Source organism: Myotis nattereri (genome assembly GCF_964212035.1).
Source record: "Myotis nattereri genome assembly, chromosome: 2".
Lineage (NCBI taxonomy): Eukaryota > Metazoa > Chordata > Mammalia > Chiroptera > Vespertilionidae > Myotis > Myotis nattereri.
The window spans coordinates 85,620,470-85,638,975 of NC_138076.1; the positions used below are offsets into that span (position 1 = coordinate 85,620,470).

At 45.3% G+C, this 18,506-nt stretch overlaps 1 protein-coding gene across 1 annotated transcript in view; it reads left to right on the forward strand.

Annotated features, from left to right (window-relative positions):
• Nucleotides 1-3,053, forward strand: part of SERP2 (stress associated endoplasmic reticulum protein family member 2) — a 37,591-nt gene extending 34,538 nt beyond the window's left edge. Inside the window, exons 3-4 of the mRNA XM_081082760.1 lie at nucleotides 506-566; nucleotides 2,847-3,053. Coding sequence (XP_080938886.1) covers nucleotides 506-566; nucleotides 2,847-2,865 — 80 coding nt within the window. The 3' untranslated portion in view covers nucleotides 2,866-3,053. The remainder of the gene's footprint in view (nucleotides 1-505; nucleotides 567-2,846) is intronic.
• The last annotated feature ends 15,453 nt before the right edge of the window (nucleotides 3,054-18,506 follow it).

Below are 18,506 nucleotides of genomic sequence, written 5' to 3' on the forward strand. Positions count from 1 at the left end.
AAAAAAATACAGCAAGGTAACGCATGCAGGGAGATATTAATGAGAGCTTCTGGAAGGCCCTAGGAAGAAGCACTTGACCCTTCAGGGAAGGTTAGGGAAGGCTCACATGAGAGAGGACATAGTTCTGTCATTCCAACATTCTTTCCTTTGGGGACCACCTTCCCTGCAGAGGGTCCTGGCGGGTCCCAGGCACGATGCCCTGTCCCTCTCTCCTGCAGGGGCCATGGTTATTGGCTCGGGGAAGGCCCAAAGCTTAGCCCCACAGAGATTTCCCCCAAGGATCCCCTGTTAGGAAAGGAAACTGACTCTTGCCTCTGAATTCAGGATGCTGGAAGGATATAAAGTTGAAACTATTGGCTGCCATCTCTCCCCTTTCCCCTGTAAGTGTAAATATTCAACTTAGGGGGGAAATTGAGGCAGGGCAGAGAGTCTTCTTACTGGGCAATGTTTTATACTCAGGGTTACTTTAGCATTCATGATAACAGTTTCTCTTTTCATTTTTTAGCTGGAGTTGAGTCTGTCCTGGTTCACCATGCAGAGGAAACCATGTGTGCTGAAGTGCGGAGGTAAGAAAGTGGATGGCATATTGAAGGACCTGTTAGGTTTGTGTCCTGGACAGACCCAAGGGTGCTTGTGAAGGGGATAGTCGGTAACAAACTAAGGCTACAACAGTGGGCTTGAGTTAGATGCTGAATATTGAGCATTCATTAAGGATTTCAAGCAGGGAGTGACACCAACAGAAAGCTCATCCTGAGAGCCATGAGGAGGTTGAAGTGAGCAGGGCAGTCCAGGAGGAAGGGCGCTGGTGCAGAGAGCTGCAGAGGCCAGCTGGGAACACTGAAGAACAGAGCTGGGACCCTAGAGAGACTGAGGGAGGCTAAGGAGTCTGGCATTAGGTCAGAGGTTCTGGTTTGGGTGAGAAGATGCATAAAGGGAATGCTACTTCCCTTATTTCCCACATCTCATAACTTTGAGGGTCTTCTTCCTAGTCCCCATTTCCTGAATGCATTCTGGGTTCATCAACCTCATATATGAGATTACTCCAGCTGTGGTCTGACCAGTGGAGGAAAGAACCATCACACACCTTGATGAATGCAGCCACCGGTCCTGAGGATCTTCTTGGAAGTCATTGCACGGTGACGACTCACATGGATTGCAGTGTTAGCTACAACTCCTTAAGTCTTTTATTTTTTTTTTTTCACATGGGCTCTGGATCATTTTTTAAATGGGATAGTGAATATTTTTACAAAGGAGTAATTTTCTAACCCATCTGAAATGTAAGCCTATATCATTAAGCTTAGTATGTCTTCCCTACATCTGAAAACTATACATCTCCAGTCCTTTGAATACAATTTAATTCAACAAGAGAGTACGATGTGAAGATTCTAAAACAGATATTGTGAAAAATGCAAAAAAAAGAACATGTTCTTACTGTTTTTAAGTAGCTTAGAATCCAATTATATATATATATATATACATATATATATATATCTTTAACCTACTATATTAATATTAATATACTATATTAATATAGTAGGTTAAATTACCAGTCAACTTTACCTAAAAGATAAATCATTAATAAGGATACAAAATAATAACAATAATAGTAAGAATAAGGCAAATAATACAAATAAATAATACAATAATTAATAAATAAATAATAATACAAGAATAAACTCTGTGTTTTGTATACTCAAAACTGTAAATTTCCTTTTGCCCACTCCTGTGTGTGTGTGTGTGTGTGTGTGTGTGTGTGTGTATAATGATTAAACATCTTTGGATCAGTCTCTAATTGTAAAATGTTAGTGTGGAATGTTCATTATGATTTTTCAAGGTTCTGGAAATACTTACCATGAGGTAACCATAGCACCTTCACAGCTCAGAAAAGTTGAAAGGTTTCACCATGTGAACTTCTGATTACCTTTTATCTACCTACATTGTGGGTAATTCAGATTAGTCACTGGCCATTCACCTCTGTGACCTTTGACCTAGAACATATCCCCTGGGTCTGTGGTTTTGTACCATCTTCTGCTCTCTCTTTTCTGGGGTTGATCTTTTGTTTATTTCCAGAGTCTCCTAACTTCTACAGATATGCCTCAAAAAGGGGTGCTAACAGAAATATGCCTTTGCAGGTCTTAAATAAGCTATCTTAATTCACTCTTTCCCCCTTTTCTCCCCTCCCTTTTAGTAAACTCCCACCTGAATTCTTATCATCTGAGATTAGTTTTTTCAGAGTCCTGCTGTAATCATTTTCCATTTTTCCCAGATTGCCACTTACTTAATCTGACCAGCCAGGCTGAGGACCACACTATGTGTCCCCTATGCTCCATGACACCCCCTTTCTGAAGATCTGTTGGGGAGCCTGACAGATCTCAGGACAGGAAAGCTGTGTGAGGTTCAGCAGATCCATTAATTCTGCTAATATTCACTGAGAGCCCATGGTGTGTAAGGCACTCTGGGAAGAACAGAGCCCCAGGAAAGGAGCTGGGTGACTGGGAGGAAGAACGATCAGCAATTATAGGCCGGGAGCCCACAAGGAAGTACAGGATTTTTGGGGAGCAGAGAGCAGCACTCTCTCGCCCAGCCTCAGGGTTAGGGAAGCTTCCTAGAGGAATAGACAGGTGAGCTGAGCTGGGAAAGAAAGAACAAGAAAGCAGGAAATGGTTGGCCCAAAGGGAGAAGTTTGGCTTCTCTGTGACATAAAATGTGAGGGCTGGTGGGAGCAGAGAAGGCTGTAGGGCAGATGAAGGCGCTTGGCTTTTGTCTAAGGGCAATAGGAAGCCACCAAAAAATTTCAATCAGAAGTGATATGATCAGACTGATCACATTTCCTCTGTCTTTTATAGCTTAGAAGCTCAGAACTGAATTGGCAGACCACTGCTAGCAACTAGTATACAGAACCATCCATGTGCAACTTGGAGATTAATTTACCTTTTCTTCGTCATATTATCTCTTTATCCCCATGTCCTCATTTATTAACTTCTGTTGTACTCCATGCATCTCTGTAAGCCCATCACAGGCAAATAAATAAACCATATAGTGCATTTACTCTCAAACACCCCTCAAATTAAACATTTGTGTCCTCATTTTATAAAGAAGCTTGAAGAAATTCAGGAACTTGCCCATGGTCTTAGCATCACTCTATTCATCAATGGGACTTGTTCAACATCTCCCTTCCCCATCAGATTCCAAGTGCACAGAGGCAGACACCATGTCTGCGGGGTCGTGGGCGGATGCCCGCCTCACGCACAGTGGCTCTCACACAGGGGGCCCCAGCCAGCTGCTGGCCGACGACTGGCTCTCCCTGCTGGGGCTGTGGGATGCCCAGACCTGAGCACTTCCTGCTTCATCACACTGTCCTCTGCCACCTGCTTTGGTATCAGGTGGGCAAATCCTGTCCTCTGCCCTCTATAGACACATGTTTTTTAAAAAGATTCGTCGTTGAACTTCCAAGTTCATCAAGTAACTAACACCTAGCAGCTGCCTTTAGAACTAGAGTTTTAGGACTGGGAGAAACCTGAGCGACGATTCTGATCTGACCGACTCATTTTACTGTGCATTAACTCGGGCTCAGAGAGAGTGGCGGCTCCCCAAGGTCACACAGCAGGTTAACCTCAAGTGTCAACTCAACGGCAGTTCCCAGGGGCCTTAGAAATGTCCTGTGTGGTATTGGCAGTGTCACTCTGTTCATTTAGAAACATAAAGAGTAAATGTTTAATTTGACTTGCTCATAAAACTAAGTTGTTTGCAGCATGTAGAACAGTGATGGTGAACCTATGACACACGTGTCAGAGGTGACACATGAACTCATTTTTTTGGTTGATTTCTCTTTGTTAAATGGCATTTAAATATATAAAATAAATATCAAAAATATAAGTCTTTGTTTTACTATGGTTGCAAATATCAAAAAATTTCTATATGTGACACGGCACCAGAGTTAAGTTAGGGTTTTTTAAAATGCTGACACGCCGAGCTCAAAAGGTTCACCATCACTGATGTAGAAGGTCTGTTGATAATTTATTTTTAAAAGATTTGAAACCACAGCCCTGGGATTTATTCTAGCCACCATTCTGCTTTAGAGTCTCAAAAGCTGAGTGAGAAAGCCTCCTTGCTTGCTCAGGGTCACAGCGGTCCTGGGCTTCTCCCTGCTCACACACAACTCTCCCTGGGCCGTCCCATCCATTCATAAGGCTTCAGCCACCACTCAGGGCCCGAGGGGTCCCAAACAATCATAGAGTAGCTAACACTCTTGGGGCACTTCAATGCACCAGGCATTGTTCTAAGCACAACACATAGCTTATCTCATTTAATTCTCACCACCACCGCCGCCACCACAATCCACACAACACAGAGGAGGAAACTGAGGGCCTGAGAGATAAACAACCAGTCCACGGTCCCATGTAGTGCACTGGTCACGGGCCCCTTTACCGGGACGGGTCTGTCTGTAACGCTCAGCTCTGGCCCAGGGTCCTCTCTCCCGAGCTCCCATCCCAGCAAACAACTGCCTACGGGGCTCCTCATCAGGCTGTCCCAACACCAACTCTAAACAACTCCGCTTCCTGCCTCACTGTGCAGGCTGCCAGGCAAAGCACCAGGCACCGCTGGCGCTCACTCCCTCGGTTTCCTTACCCACCACCTGCTCCCTGTCCATTTTATTCCTAGATATTTCTCAGGTCTGCTCCCTCCTCCCAGGGCCACCCCCACTGCATGTTCCCCAAGCGGTCCCTGTGCCACACAGCCATGGCTCCTGCCCAGCCCCCCACCCTCACCCCACCTTCCCCACAGACGTCAGCACAGGGTTCCTGCAGGGGAATCAGAGTACATTCCTGAGGCCTCAACTCTGTGGCCCGAGGGTGACCATGATGCTCCCGAGCCTCCTCTGGGGCCATCAGCTTGCCTCCTGGGCCCTGCTGCCTCTTATCAAACATCTCTTCTTTTCCACCCACTCTTCCTTCCCTGGGATCCTCTTCCTCTGCCCTCCAGCCATGCTGGTCATTCCTTCTTTGCTCCCAGACTGCCTTTAAATTCATGCTCCCCTAGCACTGTTTCTAGGTTGAAATGACTTTCCTTCCAGTCTCTCTTCTGCAGGCGACAGGAGCTATATATTGGGTGCTCATAGCTCTGTACAGTTATGTCGAGAAGATCTCTTTAGATGTAGGTAGAGGGTGGAGGGGAGGAAGGAAGAAATGGCATAAAGCCCTGTGATCACGTCAGCACATAACCAGTCCGCTTCTGCCTCTTCGTGGGCTCCTGGCGGCTGCACCCAGGACATCCCGGCCCAACTTCACCATCATCAAAGTTTCCCTTCTCCTGCCTCCCCAGCAAGGCCTTCACCCAGCCCAGGACCAGAAACCTCCTCCCTGGCTCTACATCCTCACCCCCAGGGCCTCCCTTAACCAAACTGGGAAGAATGTTTGGAATCTGCTGATGGATGGTGGATGGAGGGGCCCCAGGGTCCTGCAGGGAGGCCAGAATGTTTGCTGTCTGTGACGTGAGCACTCAGTAAATATTTGTGGAGCAAAGGCCCAAACGTTCTATAAATATTTGTTTCAATAGATATGCAGTCAATCCCTGTGAGATAAGGTTTGTAAAGCCAAAGCATCAGAGCTTTCAGACATTCGAAGTTAGCGGTTCCAGAAGGCTGTGTTTTAGCAAGAAGAGTGTGTGCTCCTTGGAGGTGAGAGGAGGAAGTGAGCGTCCAGGAGTGAGGCGAGGTTTGCCGGGCCCAGTGGTCCCTGACCTGTGAGACACTCACACTCCCATGCCCGGTGCCAGCCCACTCATTTGCTTGGACACATTCGCTTGGAAGTGGCAGAAGCTGGCGTGACCACGTCTCACCACCAGGTCCACGCTGTGAGTGGGGAAAGGAGCCTGCAGGAGGGTCCTGATGCCATGCCCCCCAGAGAGTCTGGCTTTGGATGGTTACACTGCAAATGCTTCAGACACTTCTTTGGGGAACTTTGGGTTTCCTTTGTGTTTTTGTTTTGTCTTGTTTTCTTAAATTGTCTCATTGAATTCACACTGTTAAGAGATTAAGAAACACATTTGAATTGAGCTGTAAATTCGTAGAGAAATCATATTTGAAACTCATGCAGCGGTCCTCTGTCCACACAAATGTCCTCTACATGTCCAGGGAAATAATGTATCTAAGCTCCTGCAGGAACTTCAGAAAACCTAGAAGAGCAGGAGGAGAAAACAAGGCTGTGGGTAGCCCCGCCTTGCCAAGGGGACCACTGCTACCATTCATGTAAGTGCTTCTAGCGTTTTCCACCAGTGTGTGCCTTAGCTTTCCCAATTGCATCCAACAAGGATACTATTTTGGATCTGGCTATGTTTGGTTTTGCCCTCTTGCAATTTATTGTAAGTGATCTTTTTTCTGGTTTTTGTTTGTTTGATTCATTCTTGTTTTACTATTGTTTAAAACACCAATAAACATTTTGTACTTATATCTTTATAAGAAGCATATAGTTATTTTCTTAAGAAAAAAATAACTTAGCAATGGGATGGCCGGACCAAAGGGTATGCGCACACTTAGGGATTTGAGTCCATAGAGCCAACTGCCCTGCAGAAATGTTGACCCGCATGCAGAATGAGGCTGTTTCTACCCACTCTCATCGACTTTTTCATCATTTCCAATTTGATACACAGCCTAAAAAACAAACAAACTAATAAACAAACAAACACCTTCAGCTAACTTCTATGAACTTAAAGGTACTAATGCAGCTCCCTGAATTCTTGGTCACTAAGGTGAAAAGGAGAAAATTCAAAGTTGAGGCATACTTAAAACCAGGAGCCCACTCCTTCATGTCCTACACACTTTTTCCCAACAGCCTATTCAAACTGTTAAAGCTTTTGAGTCTGGGGTTCTCCTGGTGACAAACCATTTCCTCCTACATCCACAGGATCAAAATTATTCCCAAACACCAGTACTTCCCTGCTCGAGCTCCCTGAGGCAGTTTATGGCAGATGCCCATTCCCAGGGGTGCCCCACGCCAGCGACCACAGCCTTTATAGTAACGGCAGATGAAGACGCTGAGCAGTGGTGGCCAGGGAGAGAATTCCTTGGCTGCATAAGCTTGGATGGGGGGTTGGGGGTGGTGGTGGAGGAGAAATGCATGTTTGCTTCACTAACCTCTAATTGTCATTTAGCATTTCCTTTGGTAATAAATGCAGACAACAAACCATAGTAGTGTTAGCAGTTCCTGTGACTTAATTACCAGTAGAAATCATAGATATTTCATATCTATTACAGATGTTGCAGTTATTTCAAAATGTCATTAAGCTCATTATTACTTCGAAATTACAGCAATTAATGAGGCCTACTACTAGATCTTGTATGTTAATATGTTAAAAATAAGCGTTCTCTATTACCATACCACTAATTTATTTTTTTAATATTCTGAAACTGTATTTTAATATAAAGGTTTTCTTTATGATCCTGCATATTTTATTATAATATTTAAAACTTTGTTCTAAAATAAAAGAATCTACTACTTGACAAAGACATACACACACCTTGTTCTGGGAATGGTTCACCAAACTTCAGAAGGATTCACAAAAACATCAGAAGACACAAGAAAAGATGCAGAACCTGGAGAAGGAAGCCCTGTGGGCAAACCAAACTTTCTGTTTTAAAATCCCAGATTTTCCCTAGTGGTGGGAGGATTGAGGCCTTCCAAATATTTTCTCATCGCCATTTTTAATCATTCAACGGACATTTATTTAACATCTACAGAGAGCCACACAAACTGTGAAAATGAAGCCAAGACAGCCCCAGTAAGAGAACTGCTGACCCGGCAGGTGAGAGGATGAGGTAGGCAGACCCAAGGAGCCGGGCTCAGAGAAAACACAGCTCCCAGCGCTGCTTCTGTGAAGCCCACGGACGCCCCTCCCTAAGGCAGAAATGCCATCAGAATAATTCATGGTTCCCCGGGAAATCTTTTCTTTCTCTATGACTCCCATCAACTCTATCGACATCCTGCTTCTTCCCCAGGATCCTCCCTCTGCTCCTCCTTCCCAGCTGGATGGAATTACCCTCTCTCTCAACACTCTTGCTCATGGGTTTTAGCGCGGCCACTTTTTATTTGTGTCATTTATTAATCTGACTCGCCTCCAGGATCCAAGTGCCCAGTGTGGTATCTGGCGGTTTGGGTGCAGTGGAGCTGATCCTGGAGCCCTGGTTCTGGCTTTGTGCTCTGCCCCCTCCAGTTTTCCGAGACAACTTTCTTCCCTCCGGCTGGCTGACCAGGCCTGCAAGGGGCAAAGCCATCCCCCACGCTACAGCAACACCTCTCTTTGAAGTTTTCCACTACGTTCCCCCACCAGTCAAACAGGGTTTCCACGGGGACACACTCCCTCACTCTTCAACCTGAGGGCTACCTCAGACAGCTTGCTTTCTGGCCTGGCTCTCACTCCCTCTGATGAGCTGTCCTTTTCCACTTGGTCCACCTCATCTTTTAACACTCGGTCAAGGTGCTTCCTCGGTCAAGTTGGACGCTTTTCCTGGCACTCACATCCACCCACTCCAGCACCACACAGAAATGACTCCTCCTGGGGGTCCCACGAATCCTGCACACTTTTCCCAAAGGCCGTCTATGGCCCCTCCCTGGCTAGAAGTTCCCTAAAAGCAGGTCCCAGAACCTAAAAGGCAATACCTACTTGCCAAATGAAGAAGTGAGTGGAGGGATGAATGAATGCATGCCCCTTCTCTCTTCTTCTCCCCGTCTCTCTCCAACTCTTCTCTTTCCCTTCCAATCATTTGGTTCCAGGGCTGTCTTGGACACTAACTCTGTGATCATGGGTAAGTGACTTCACACCCCTGGGACTCAGTGTCTCCTCTGTAAAAGGAGGGAGGGGGAAGACCCAAGAGGCTGTGTAGGACACTACCAGCCCCACAAAATGTGTAATGTGTGACTCTGTTGTGTACCTTTGTAGGTGTCAGTACTGCTGGGATAGACCCTCCTAAAGACACACTGTCTGTCCCAGGCACCCATCCAGGACCAATGTCCTAACCCTCATATCTAGTTGGTCATGTAGTCCTCTCAATTCTACAGCATTTATGTCTTTAAATCCCAGTACCACCTCCCCTTTCCCTTAAACCACTGCTCAAATCCAGGCCTGCATTTTCTACCATGTGGACTATCTTGTTACTGCCTCCATGATATCCAGGTGCATCTGAGTCCATCCTGTCTTCTGCACAGCCCCGGGCCCCAGTCCTGGAGCCTGGTGACTGAGGGGCAGGGCTTCTACAGAGATTGCAAGGACGTGCAGGGCTTGGATTTGCTGTGAGAATCAAAAGTCCTTGCCTTTAATCATTTCCATCCACCAGTCCTCTTTGTTATTCTATCTTCTGTGCTTTTCTCAAACTTCCAAACTTTGCCATCTGAGCTTTCTGGGCAGATCCCCACTTTCTAAATTACAGAGGACAAGTTAGATTAATAGGAGGGAGATGTTCAGACCCTCCACCCCACCACCACCACCACCTGTAATTGATCCGTATTTGCATCCACCTTCACTTTCTCGTCCTTTCTCTGAGAGGCCCGATTCTGCCACCTCTGTTGTGGGTCCAATTTCTTCTTGCTTCCTCAGAGAGTGTAAGTCATTACCTATGATTGATAAACATGTGCACATAATCCTGTTTTACATTTTCCCCTTGACCTTCTGTTTAGTTGTTTCTCTACCTCTCTTCTTTCTCTTCTAGACAAGTTCCTTAGACTGCTGACTCCACTCATTAGCTCCCCTTGACCCCCTTTCATCATTCAGGCCCCTCACAGCACCTTTCTGCTCCAGCCCACCTGAGCGTATCACCTTCTTTACTTGACAACCTCTGTGAACACTTTTCTGTTGTCTCTCTGTCCTGACCTCTCTTTAGCACTTTATAATGTCACCCACACTCTTCCTGAATGTCCCTGCCTCCCGGGCTCACCTGCCTCCCTCACCTCCTCTGCAGGTGGTTCTTCTTCAGCTCCTCCTTCAGCTGGGTTTTCTCAGGCTCCATCCTCCACCTTTCTTCCTGGACTAGACTTTTCCTGAGCAGCACATCGCCCCCCGGCTCACCTCCACTCACAGAAATGACTCTCAGCTCACTCACTCCAGCTGTGTTAATCAGGGTAGGCTAACATCCCTCCTCCCCAAAATGTCTGGGGCCTCGCAGGTCAAGTTAACTTTTTATTCTTTTCATAGATCATTCTGAGTTGGGAGGCAGTCTGGGGAGCAGGAGCCCTGATTCACACAGCCACTCAGAGGGCCTGGCTGCTGCAGCCTAGCTCTGTGCTCCCACACCCTCAGTCCTCCCACTTAGCGTGGGATGCCCAGACTGTGCCAAGTTCCTTAGGGCCCCGCCTGCAGGTCCCACGGACAGTCCTTCCGTGGCTGTATGCTATGGCCAGCATGGATGAGAAAGGTAGCCTGGATGTGCGCAGGAGAAGAACACTGAACTATTTAGCACCAACTCTCTGCTGACTCACCCAGGTCTCTCTCACGGGCCCAGAGCTATCCGTCAAAATGGCGAGAAGAAACCTTTTCTTAGATACCTATCCCAGTGATGGCGAACCTTTTGAGCTCGGTGTGTCAGCATTTTGAAAAACCCTAACTTAACTCTGGTGCCGTGTCACATATAGAAATTTTTTGATATTTGCAACCATAGTAAAACAAAGACTTATATTTTTGATATTTATTTTATATATTTAAATGCCATTTAACAAAGAAAAATCAACCAAAAAAATGAGTTCGCGTGTCACCTCTGACACGCGTGTCATAGTTTTCGCCATCACTGACCTATCCGATGGCTCCTCGTTCTACCCATTCCAAATGCTCAAGCTCCCAGGCAGGTTTACCTTTCTGTTCCAGTCCTGGTGATGGCACCATCACCCACCAATCGCCTGAGCTGGAAGGACCCCACACCCTTCCCCACGCCCCACCCCCGACACATTACTTCCTGGCGAGTTTCTTAGATTCTTCCCTTGCACCTGACCTCTTTCCGCAGTTCAATAACGGACTTCTCTGCATACAATCTCATTCCACTTTAAATCTTTATAAATGGACTCATGTTTCATCCTTACAGCTCCTCAGTGTGATTACAAGGCCTACAGGCCTGAGCTCTGCTTCCCTGCTCAGACCCCATCAGCCAACACTACAGTTGGAGGAAGCCAGCATAGTTTCCATTCCTCTGCCTGTTCACAAGATGCCTCCAACACTCCTCCCCTCTCCCCTCTTCTCCCTCGTGGCAATCTCCATCTCATCCTAGAAGGCCCAGCTCAAGCATCACTTTCTGGGGGAGCCTTCTATGACCTCCCCGGAGAGAGTTGACAGCTACCTCCATGTAAATTACTGCTGGTCATTTCACAGAATGGTCTCAAGCACAAGGACCAGTTAAGTACGCTAAAGAACAGGTCCTCACCTATGGTATTAGTAAGCCTTTTCACACGCTAATGGGCTCAATTTGAAACAATGGGAAGGGGCCTCTAGTTCTTTATCTCACAACTGACTTCTCTCTCCTATGGAACTTTGAGAATTGAAAGTCTGCAACAATAATTATTCCTGGGGCAGGGGGAGGAGAGGGGGGAGAGAAATTGAACATAATCCTAATCTGTTGGCAGGGAAACAGAGAAAGGACCTGTTTTAGTTAGGGCTCCTCTAGTTTGCAAGCCACAGAAAACCTAACTGAAACCAGCTTCAGAGAAAAGAGCAATGCCCAGGGGTCAGTGTAGCTTCAGACCGGATGACTGTAGGGCTCAAATGCCTTGCAAAGATTAGCCTCTCGCCCAGTTTCCATTAAGCTTCCTCCATCTTCTGAATCTACATCATGGCTCCTGCAGGAGCCCCCGCTCTTTGCTCGTGGCCGCAGCACTATTAGCAGCTCATTTTCAAACTGAGTCCAGCAGAGAGAGAGACAGGGACACGATTCTGAGTCTTTTGTGGGCTAAAGTTGACTCTGACTGCACCAGGTTGGGTCACCATGGCCAGGAAAGGGTGGATGTCAAGCAGATCATTTATGTAATCACACAGGGGGTTCCCAAAGAAAGGAGGATGAACACTCAGCAGCCAACAGCAGATGATATTCCAACACCTCTTCTCAAAACAAAATTGGAACAAGAGCAAAGCCTCCTTTCTGAAGCTGTGTCTTGTTACCCACCTCCCAGGCAGAATTAATTCTTCCCTCCACTTTGTTCCATGATATTGAGGGAAATATATTTTGCATTATAATAATTCTTAATATATCCATGCCTCTGGCCTGGGGCACCTCAAAAGTAGAAGTGTTTTCATTGCTGTACCCACAGCATGGGGCGGGGGAGGGATGGGGGGTGGGGGGGGGAGTCCCTAAGCTTGGCATATGGTGGGTGCTTAATTAGTGTGGTGGATTCTGTGAATGAATGAATAGTAACATCCTTCATAGGAATATTTCATCCTCCAGTGCTGGCTTTTCTGGGTCACGTGGCTATGGTATTAGGCTGGTAAAGGCAGCTGTCTCATCTACACAGTGGCTCTGATGCCATGCCCGACAGGGAGAAGGGCCACGTGCCTTTGTGCCATGAATTTTCACCTGTAGAGTCTCTGACTCAGTTGGCACCTACTCTTCCCTTTGTGGTGCAAAATCCCCTTACAAGGACACAGAAGTCCCTGGTTCTGCTAGCCAAGCAGCTTGGCAGACTGGGAAGAGTTCAGGGCCGAGTGTTGTCTATCGCTGTTCAATAGCGGAGACGGGATTCATGTGCCAGCCCCGACTTGCACTGCCCCATGCAGCCTCTTTGGGACACACACTGAGGAATGGACAGAAGGCCAGCACTGGGGCAGCCATGGGCCCCAGGCAGGCTCCCCAGGATGGGGCTGCCTGGCTTTGGAAGTGGTTGAAATGGTGGCTAAAAGCACAAAGCCTGGTGTCAGACACACTGGTTTACATCACACTTAGCTCATTACACTGACTTACTTCTTCTGTAATTCGGGATAATACATCCTTTACAGGGCTGATGTGAGGAAAAATTAGATACTGTCATTTCAATTGATTAGCACATATTAACTGCCCAATAACATGGAATAATAATAACAACACATGGGTTCCATTTTCCTTTCCCCAGGAGAGCGTAAATCTCCATGCTGTGACCCGACTCCACCATTCCATACCTGTGAGGGAAAAGCATAACTCCGTCTGTCATTTCCAACATCTTGGATCTATGAAGTAAAACAAAACCAAATAGATAATAAAACAAGTTCTAGTTGTTTTCGTCTTTAAGGGTCCAAATTATGTGAACTTTGAAAACATTTTTAAAATGAATTGTCACAAAACTTTATGAATCAGGTATATAGTCTGGCTTTGGGACACAACCTCAAATGCCTACCTAAGCCAGGTAGGTAACCGGATTAGTGACACATGCCAGCAATTAACAGTGTGGGGCCATCCCAGGAATGGTGGGCTCTGGCAGACTGGAGGCCACAGTGGACAACAGCTAAGACTCAGCATCAGCTGATTATTGTCATGAAGGAATATAGATAAACTCAAGGTTGTCGGAACTCGGAACAATATCCAAGTTTCAGAAGGGATATCTCTAACCGCCCACCCCAACCCCTCAAAAAACAACAACACTGTAAAAACATGTCTGAGAGGCAGCTCTGGCCAGTAGGCTTGATATGGCCTGAGGATTATGAAATTGTGACCTTTGATCTTAGCTGGCTCCTTGCCATTGGTGTTTCTCAAAATAAGTTACACTTTACAAGTTCGGCAGGCCAATTCTCACTGCATAGAGGTATTTTTTTCAAATTCATAGGAAGATATTTCATTCTTATCACATGGGAAGGCAATTACTTTTGATAACTATGTAAAAAGTTATTTTTCTCAGGTGTTCTAAAGCTTCTTCAAAGTCAACCTCAAGGTTTACCTCTTCCCAGAACCCCTCCATGACGTATTTAACTCATCTAATTCCACTACTGCTCCTTGGTTCTCTACTCCTTTACATTGTAGTATTGCTTCCGGTAGTCCATGTTTGTGTACCAGTTAACAGACTAAAATTCATATATCTGAAATGTAACCTAAATTTCTCTTTGCTCTCTTATAACAGTTTTAACTAGCTCTGGGTTGGGGAGTAGGGAGGTAAGAAAGGGTTCTGCTCCACTTCATCATTCAGGGACCCAGGCTGGTAAGACTGTGCCATCTCCAACATGAAATTTACAAAGTGGTAGTTGAGTTGTCTCCAACCAGTTGGCTGAAGGTGAAAGAGCAGAAAGGATTGCCCATGGGAAGTTTTTATGAGTCAGGAAATAACAAAACAGCATTAGTACCCATGTTCCTTTGGCTAGGATTCAATCATGTGGGCTCATGCAGCTGCAAGGGAGTCTGGGAACTGCAGTCTGTTCACCCAGAAAGAGGACATTTTTAAATGAATGACTACCAGTCTTAGGAATGGCCCTCCCTTTAGATCCAAATATACTTTTTTTTTTTTTATCTTCTTGCCCTCATAGAACACCCTCACTTTCCTCAGAGGCAGCAGCCCAAAGTCCCATCCAGCTACTATATCCCACTCAAATTCCAAGATCTCCAGGTGAGGCACCAGTTTGAATGTGGCTCCTAAAGGTCTGGAGCTAAGACAAATTTATCTCCACAGTCACAATGGCGGAGCCCTGGCATGATCTGTGACGAAATGCCCATAGGAGGCATGTGGGACACCGGAGGCCCCAGCCCTCCGTAGTTATGAAATCCTGTTGGTGAGGCATTGAGGAGGCCCCTTTGCCCTGGCAGTGGGAGTTCCTTGACTGGACTCCGACTCTGCTCTCTGGGAAGAAATCCCTGCCTCTGTCCTCTAAGACGCCAGGCTCCTAGCTCTGGGAGGCTTTCTTGTCCAGTCTCCTCCATGGTCACACATGAAGTGGGTTTTGAGGAGACTGTTCTCCTTGTGAGCTATGCAGCTCAGACACTCGCTTCACCTAATTTCAATTCCTGCAAGTTCCTGGGGGTCCTTTGAAGGTCTCGACAACATGGTGAAACCTGGCTTGTGTTTTCCTTGGCAATGAAAGTCCCTCACACACTTAGCAGGCTTCTTCCCTATTTTTATCCCATCAATTCAATGTGTCAGTAGCAAGACCTAAAATATTGTTCTGGACATGAATGTGTTGTTTTAGAACTCTGATTGCCTACTCCATCAGCTGAACAGTGAGCACCTAGAAGTCATCTGAAACCAAAGGCACATACGGGGAGTCCATACCCTTTATCCCATCTTTGATGAAGGAGTGAAGTACCTTGTCTAACCAAAAAGTCTTAAAGGGCCTTTACTGCTTTTTCAGTCTTATTTTAAACTCTAGAAACAATAGGTGTTTCCAATACTAGACAGCCCAAATTTCTGCATTTTATTCCCTTTCCTTTCTCCTGATCTCACTCTTTTCTTGAAAGCCTTTGCCAAATGCAGTAAAGAGCCATGGGTCACTAACTTTCTGGATCCTCAGAGCTACATGCTCACTAGCACAGAGGCACCGTTTTAAGTTATCACAGGAAAGTTTTGCCAATTCACAATATGGATCCCAACCTCTTGAGCCTCCACTAGTTTCATCACCACTCACTACCCCATAGTCAAGGCCACACATTTTAGGGTTTTTTTACAGTAGTGCTCCACTTCAGAGTATTAATTTTCATGAGTTCAGGTTAGCCACTGAAGCAAGCAGATTCTAAAATGCCTAATGACTGACACGCTGTTGCTCATGACTGTGCTGGCTGGATCCAGGATAGGAGGGGAGGACACACCAGAGTCATTCAGGGACCCAGGATGACAGAGGCTCTGTCACCTCCAAGGACACCAGTCTTGTCCACTGGGTCAGTGTTAGTGGAAGGAGCACAGCAGATCCAGAAACAGTTTTCTTAGGGCCAAGTCTGGAAGTGTTTGATCACTTCAGCTCTTAATCCATTGATTAAAACTGAGGCCCATGGTCACACCTAACTTCAAGGGGCTGGGAGATGTGATTGGCTGTGTCCAAGTAAAAGAGGAAATGGGATCTAGTTTGCCTGGGCCTTTCCTCATGTTAGCATTGTAAGTCGCACTTCCCAGGAATTCCCTCAGTCCCAGGCTGGTACAGACTGTACCACTGGCCATCGTTACATCTGCTTTCTTCTTAAGGAGAGAAACTAAATCTGTTTCCTTGGTCTCCTAGTCTGCAGTAACTACCAACCACTATCAGAGCATGAACCGAATGCACTTGACACAATAGGGCAGATTACTTTAATTGGAATATGTTATTCCTGGAAATTTGAGGCATCTGAGATACAACCTTGTAGCACATACATTTGCAAACACTGTCTTTGTCCCTAAATGAGTCAGCTATAAAATGTAGTGAAGTTTATACCACCATGAGCAAATGCTACTAACTTAACAAGTGTTTTTAAAGAACTCTCAGAAATAATCTTGCCGAAGGATTCATCCAAGAAGGAATTTAGAATTATTGTTATTATATCACAAAAGGTAAGCAAATTTCACCAGAAAACAAAGTACCTCATTTACCTTAAAGGCAGCTCCTGGGGCTGCCCTTGAGGACAGAGACAGTGTGGCTTGTTCACTATACTATTTCTGGCACATGGAGGGTATTCAGTGAAGGTCTCTCAATAAAGTATCACATAGCTTTTCTACCAGAGAGCCTGTGCCCACATTCTCTAATCAAAAAGCTTGTTTTGTGCCCTGGCCGTTGTGACTCAGTTGGTTGAGCTTCGTCCCATGCACAGAGAGGTCACCAGCTCGATGCCCGTTTTGCAGCGATCCCTAGTGGGAGACATGCAGGAGACAGCCTATCGATGTTTTTCTCTCATCAATGTTTCTCTCTCCCTCTCCTTTCCTCTCTAAAATCAATAAAAACCTTTCTATAATAACAAAAGGGCAATATGCTAATTAGACCGGACATCCTTCCCGATGCCCTTCCCTGATGAAGCTGGGGCCGGAGGGAAGCCAGCCTGTGTCCTGGGTGCTGGAGGGAAACCATTGCCGGCAGCTGGGGGAAGGAAGGCCTACTCCTGCACAAATTTTCGTGCATTGGGCCTCTAGTGTGTGTGTGTGTGTGTGTCTATACATATATATATATATTTGTTTCATTTTGTTTTGTGCTGAACCATAAGTGTCCATTTAGGACTCGAGTCTGGTTGTTGAGACAGACATAGAAAGCAGGGAGTAGAAACGTCAGGCCTGTGAGCCAAATCAGCATAGTAGGTGTGCTTTTGCTTGGTCTGCATCGTGTCCAACAATCAGAAATTTTCAGGTAGAGCCTGGATCTTGAAAAATGGGAAGATCTGGCAACACCATGCTTGAATTCCCACAGAGCAACAATTGAATGGAGCTAAGTAGCAACTGGTCCCGTTAGTCCGGGAACGGAGTGTACACCCTCCAACTGCCACATTCACAACCACTTCCTGTTGTCTCACTCTCTCTGACTCAAAGAACTTCTGTTATATCCCATAGACATGTTTCCAAAACACCTGGATTGAAGCACAGGTTTATACTCTAATACTGTAGTAATTTTGCACATTTTAAAATGGCCACTGAACCTTCCAATAGCTGTTGATAAATAAGGTCTGATTACTAATCACAGACTTTGGGCCTGCCTGGCATTTCATAGCACTGTGTTTACATAGAGTTTTTTTCCATAAGAAATAACTTCAATTTCTCTGCCTGTTTTTAATCTTTAATGTCATATTGCTGTTGAAAAGCAGTTGTGGTGCCAGGCCCCTAGTAGCTCCAACTACTTATTTTGCATAAAGCAAGGGCAGAGTAGTGTTTATTGAAATAAATGTCCATTTTTAATTTGTTATAATTAACTTTTACACATTTCTTACGTAAATTTCAAATTAATTCTGGCATTGCATATTCATCACATAATGAAAAGTAAATTTTTGCTTTAAAAGTATGCAAAAAAACACAGTTGCTGAGTTATGAACATTGTTAATTTGAAACAAATCAGACATTCATTCAAATCATGTAAAATTCTGTTTCTCCTTCACTGATCAGCAGTCTCTCCTGCTGCAATTGCTGATGTCATGAACACCCAGCACTGGTACAACATTCTATTCCTGTTAAATCTTTCCTGCTCCACTGAACATTAAGTGTGATACACTCAATTATGTAATAACTCACAGACCAACAAAGGCCTAATCATGTCTGTACACAAGTAGTAAAATGCCTTTTTAAATTACCTTAAACATCCTGAAATATAAGTCAATCACTTAAAGCAGCAATGTGCTTTAAGGATTTTTAAAACATGCAATACCTATTTACTCAGGGGCACTCACCTCTTTTCTCTTAGGTTGTCAAATAAAAAAATGACAACAGCCAATACAACAATAGCTGTCTGGTGTGAATGAATCAAAATCATAACTATTTTTTGTCACATCAGCAAAAAATGTTTTTATGTATAACACAGAATTTTTATAGTTTATATGTGCCCCAAGATGAAAAAGGTTGAAAATTTCTGACTTAAGCATGTTTAGTGATTACTAAAATGAACATATATGGAAAAACACATTTTGATTTTAACTCATTCTTATTTCA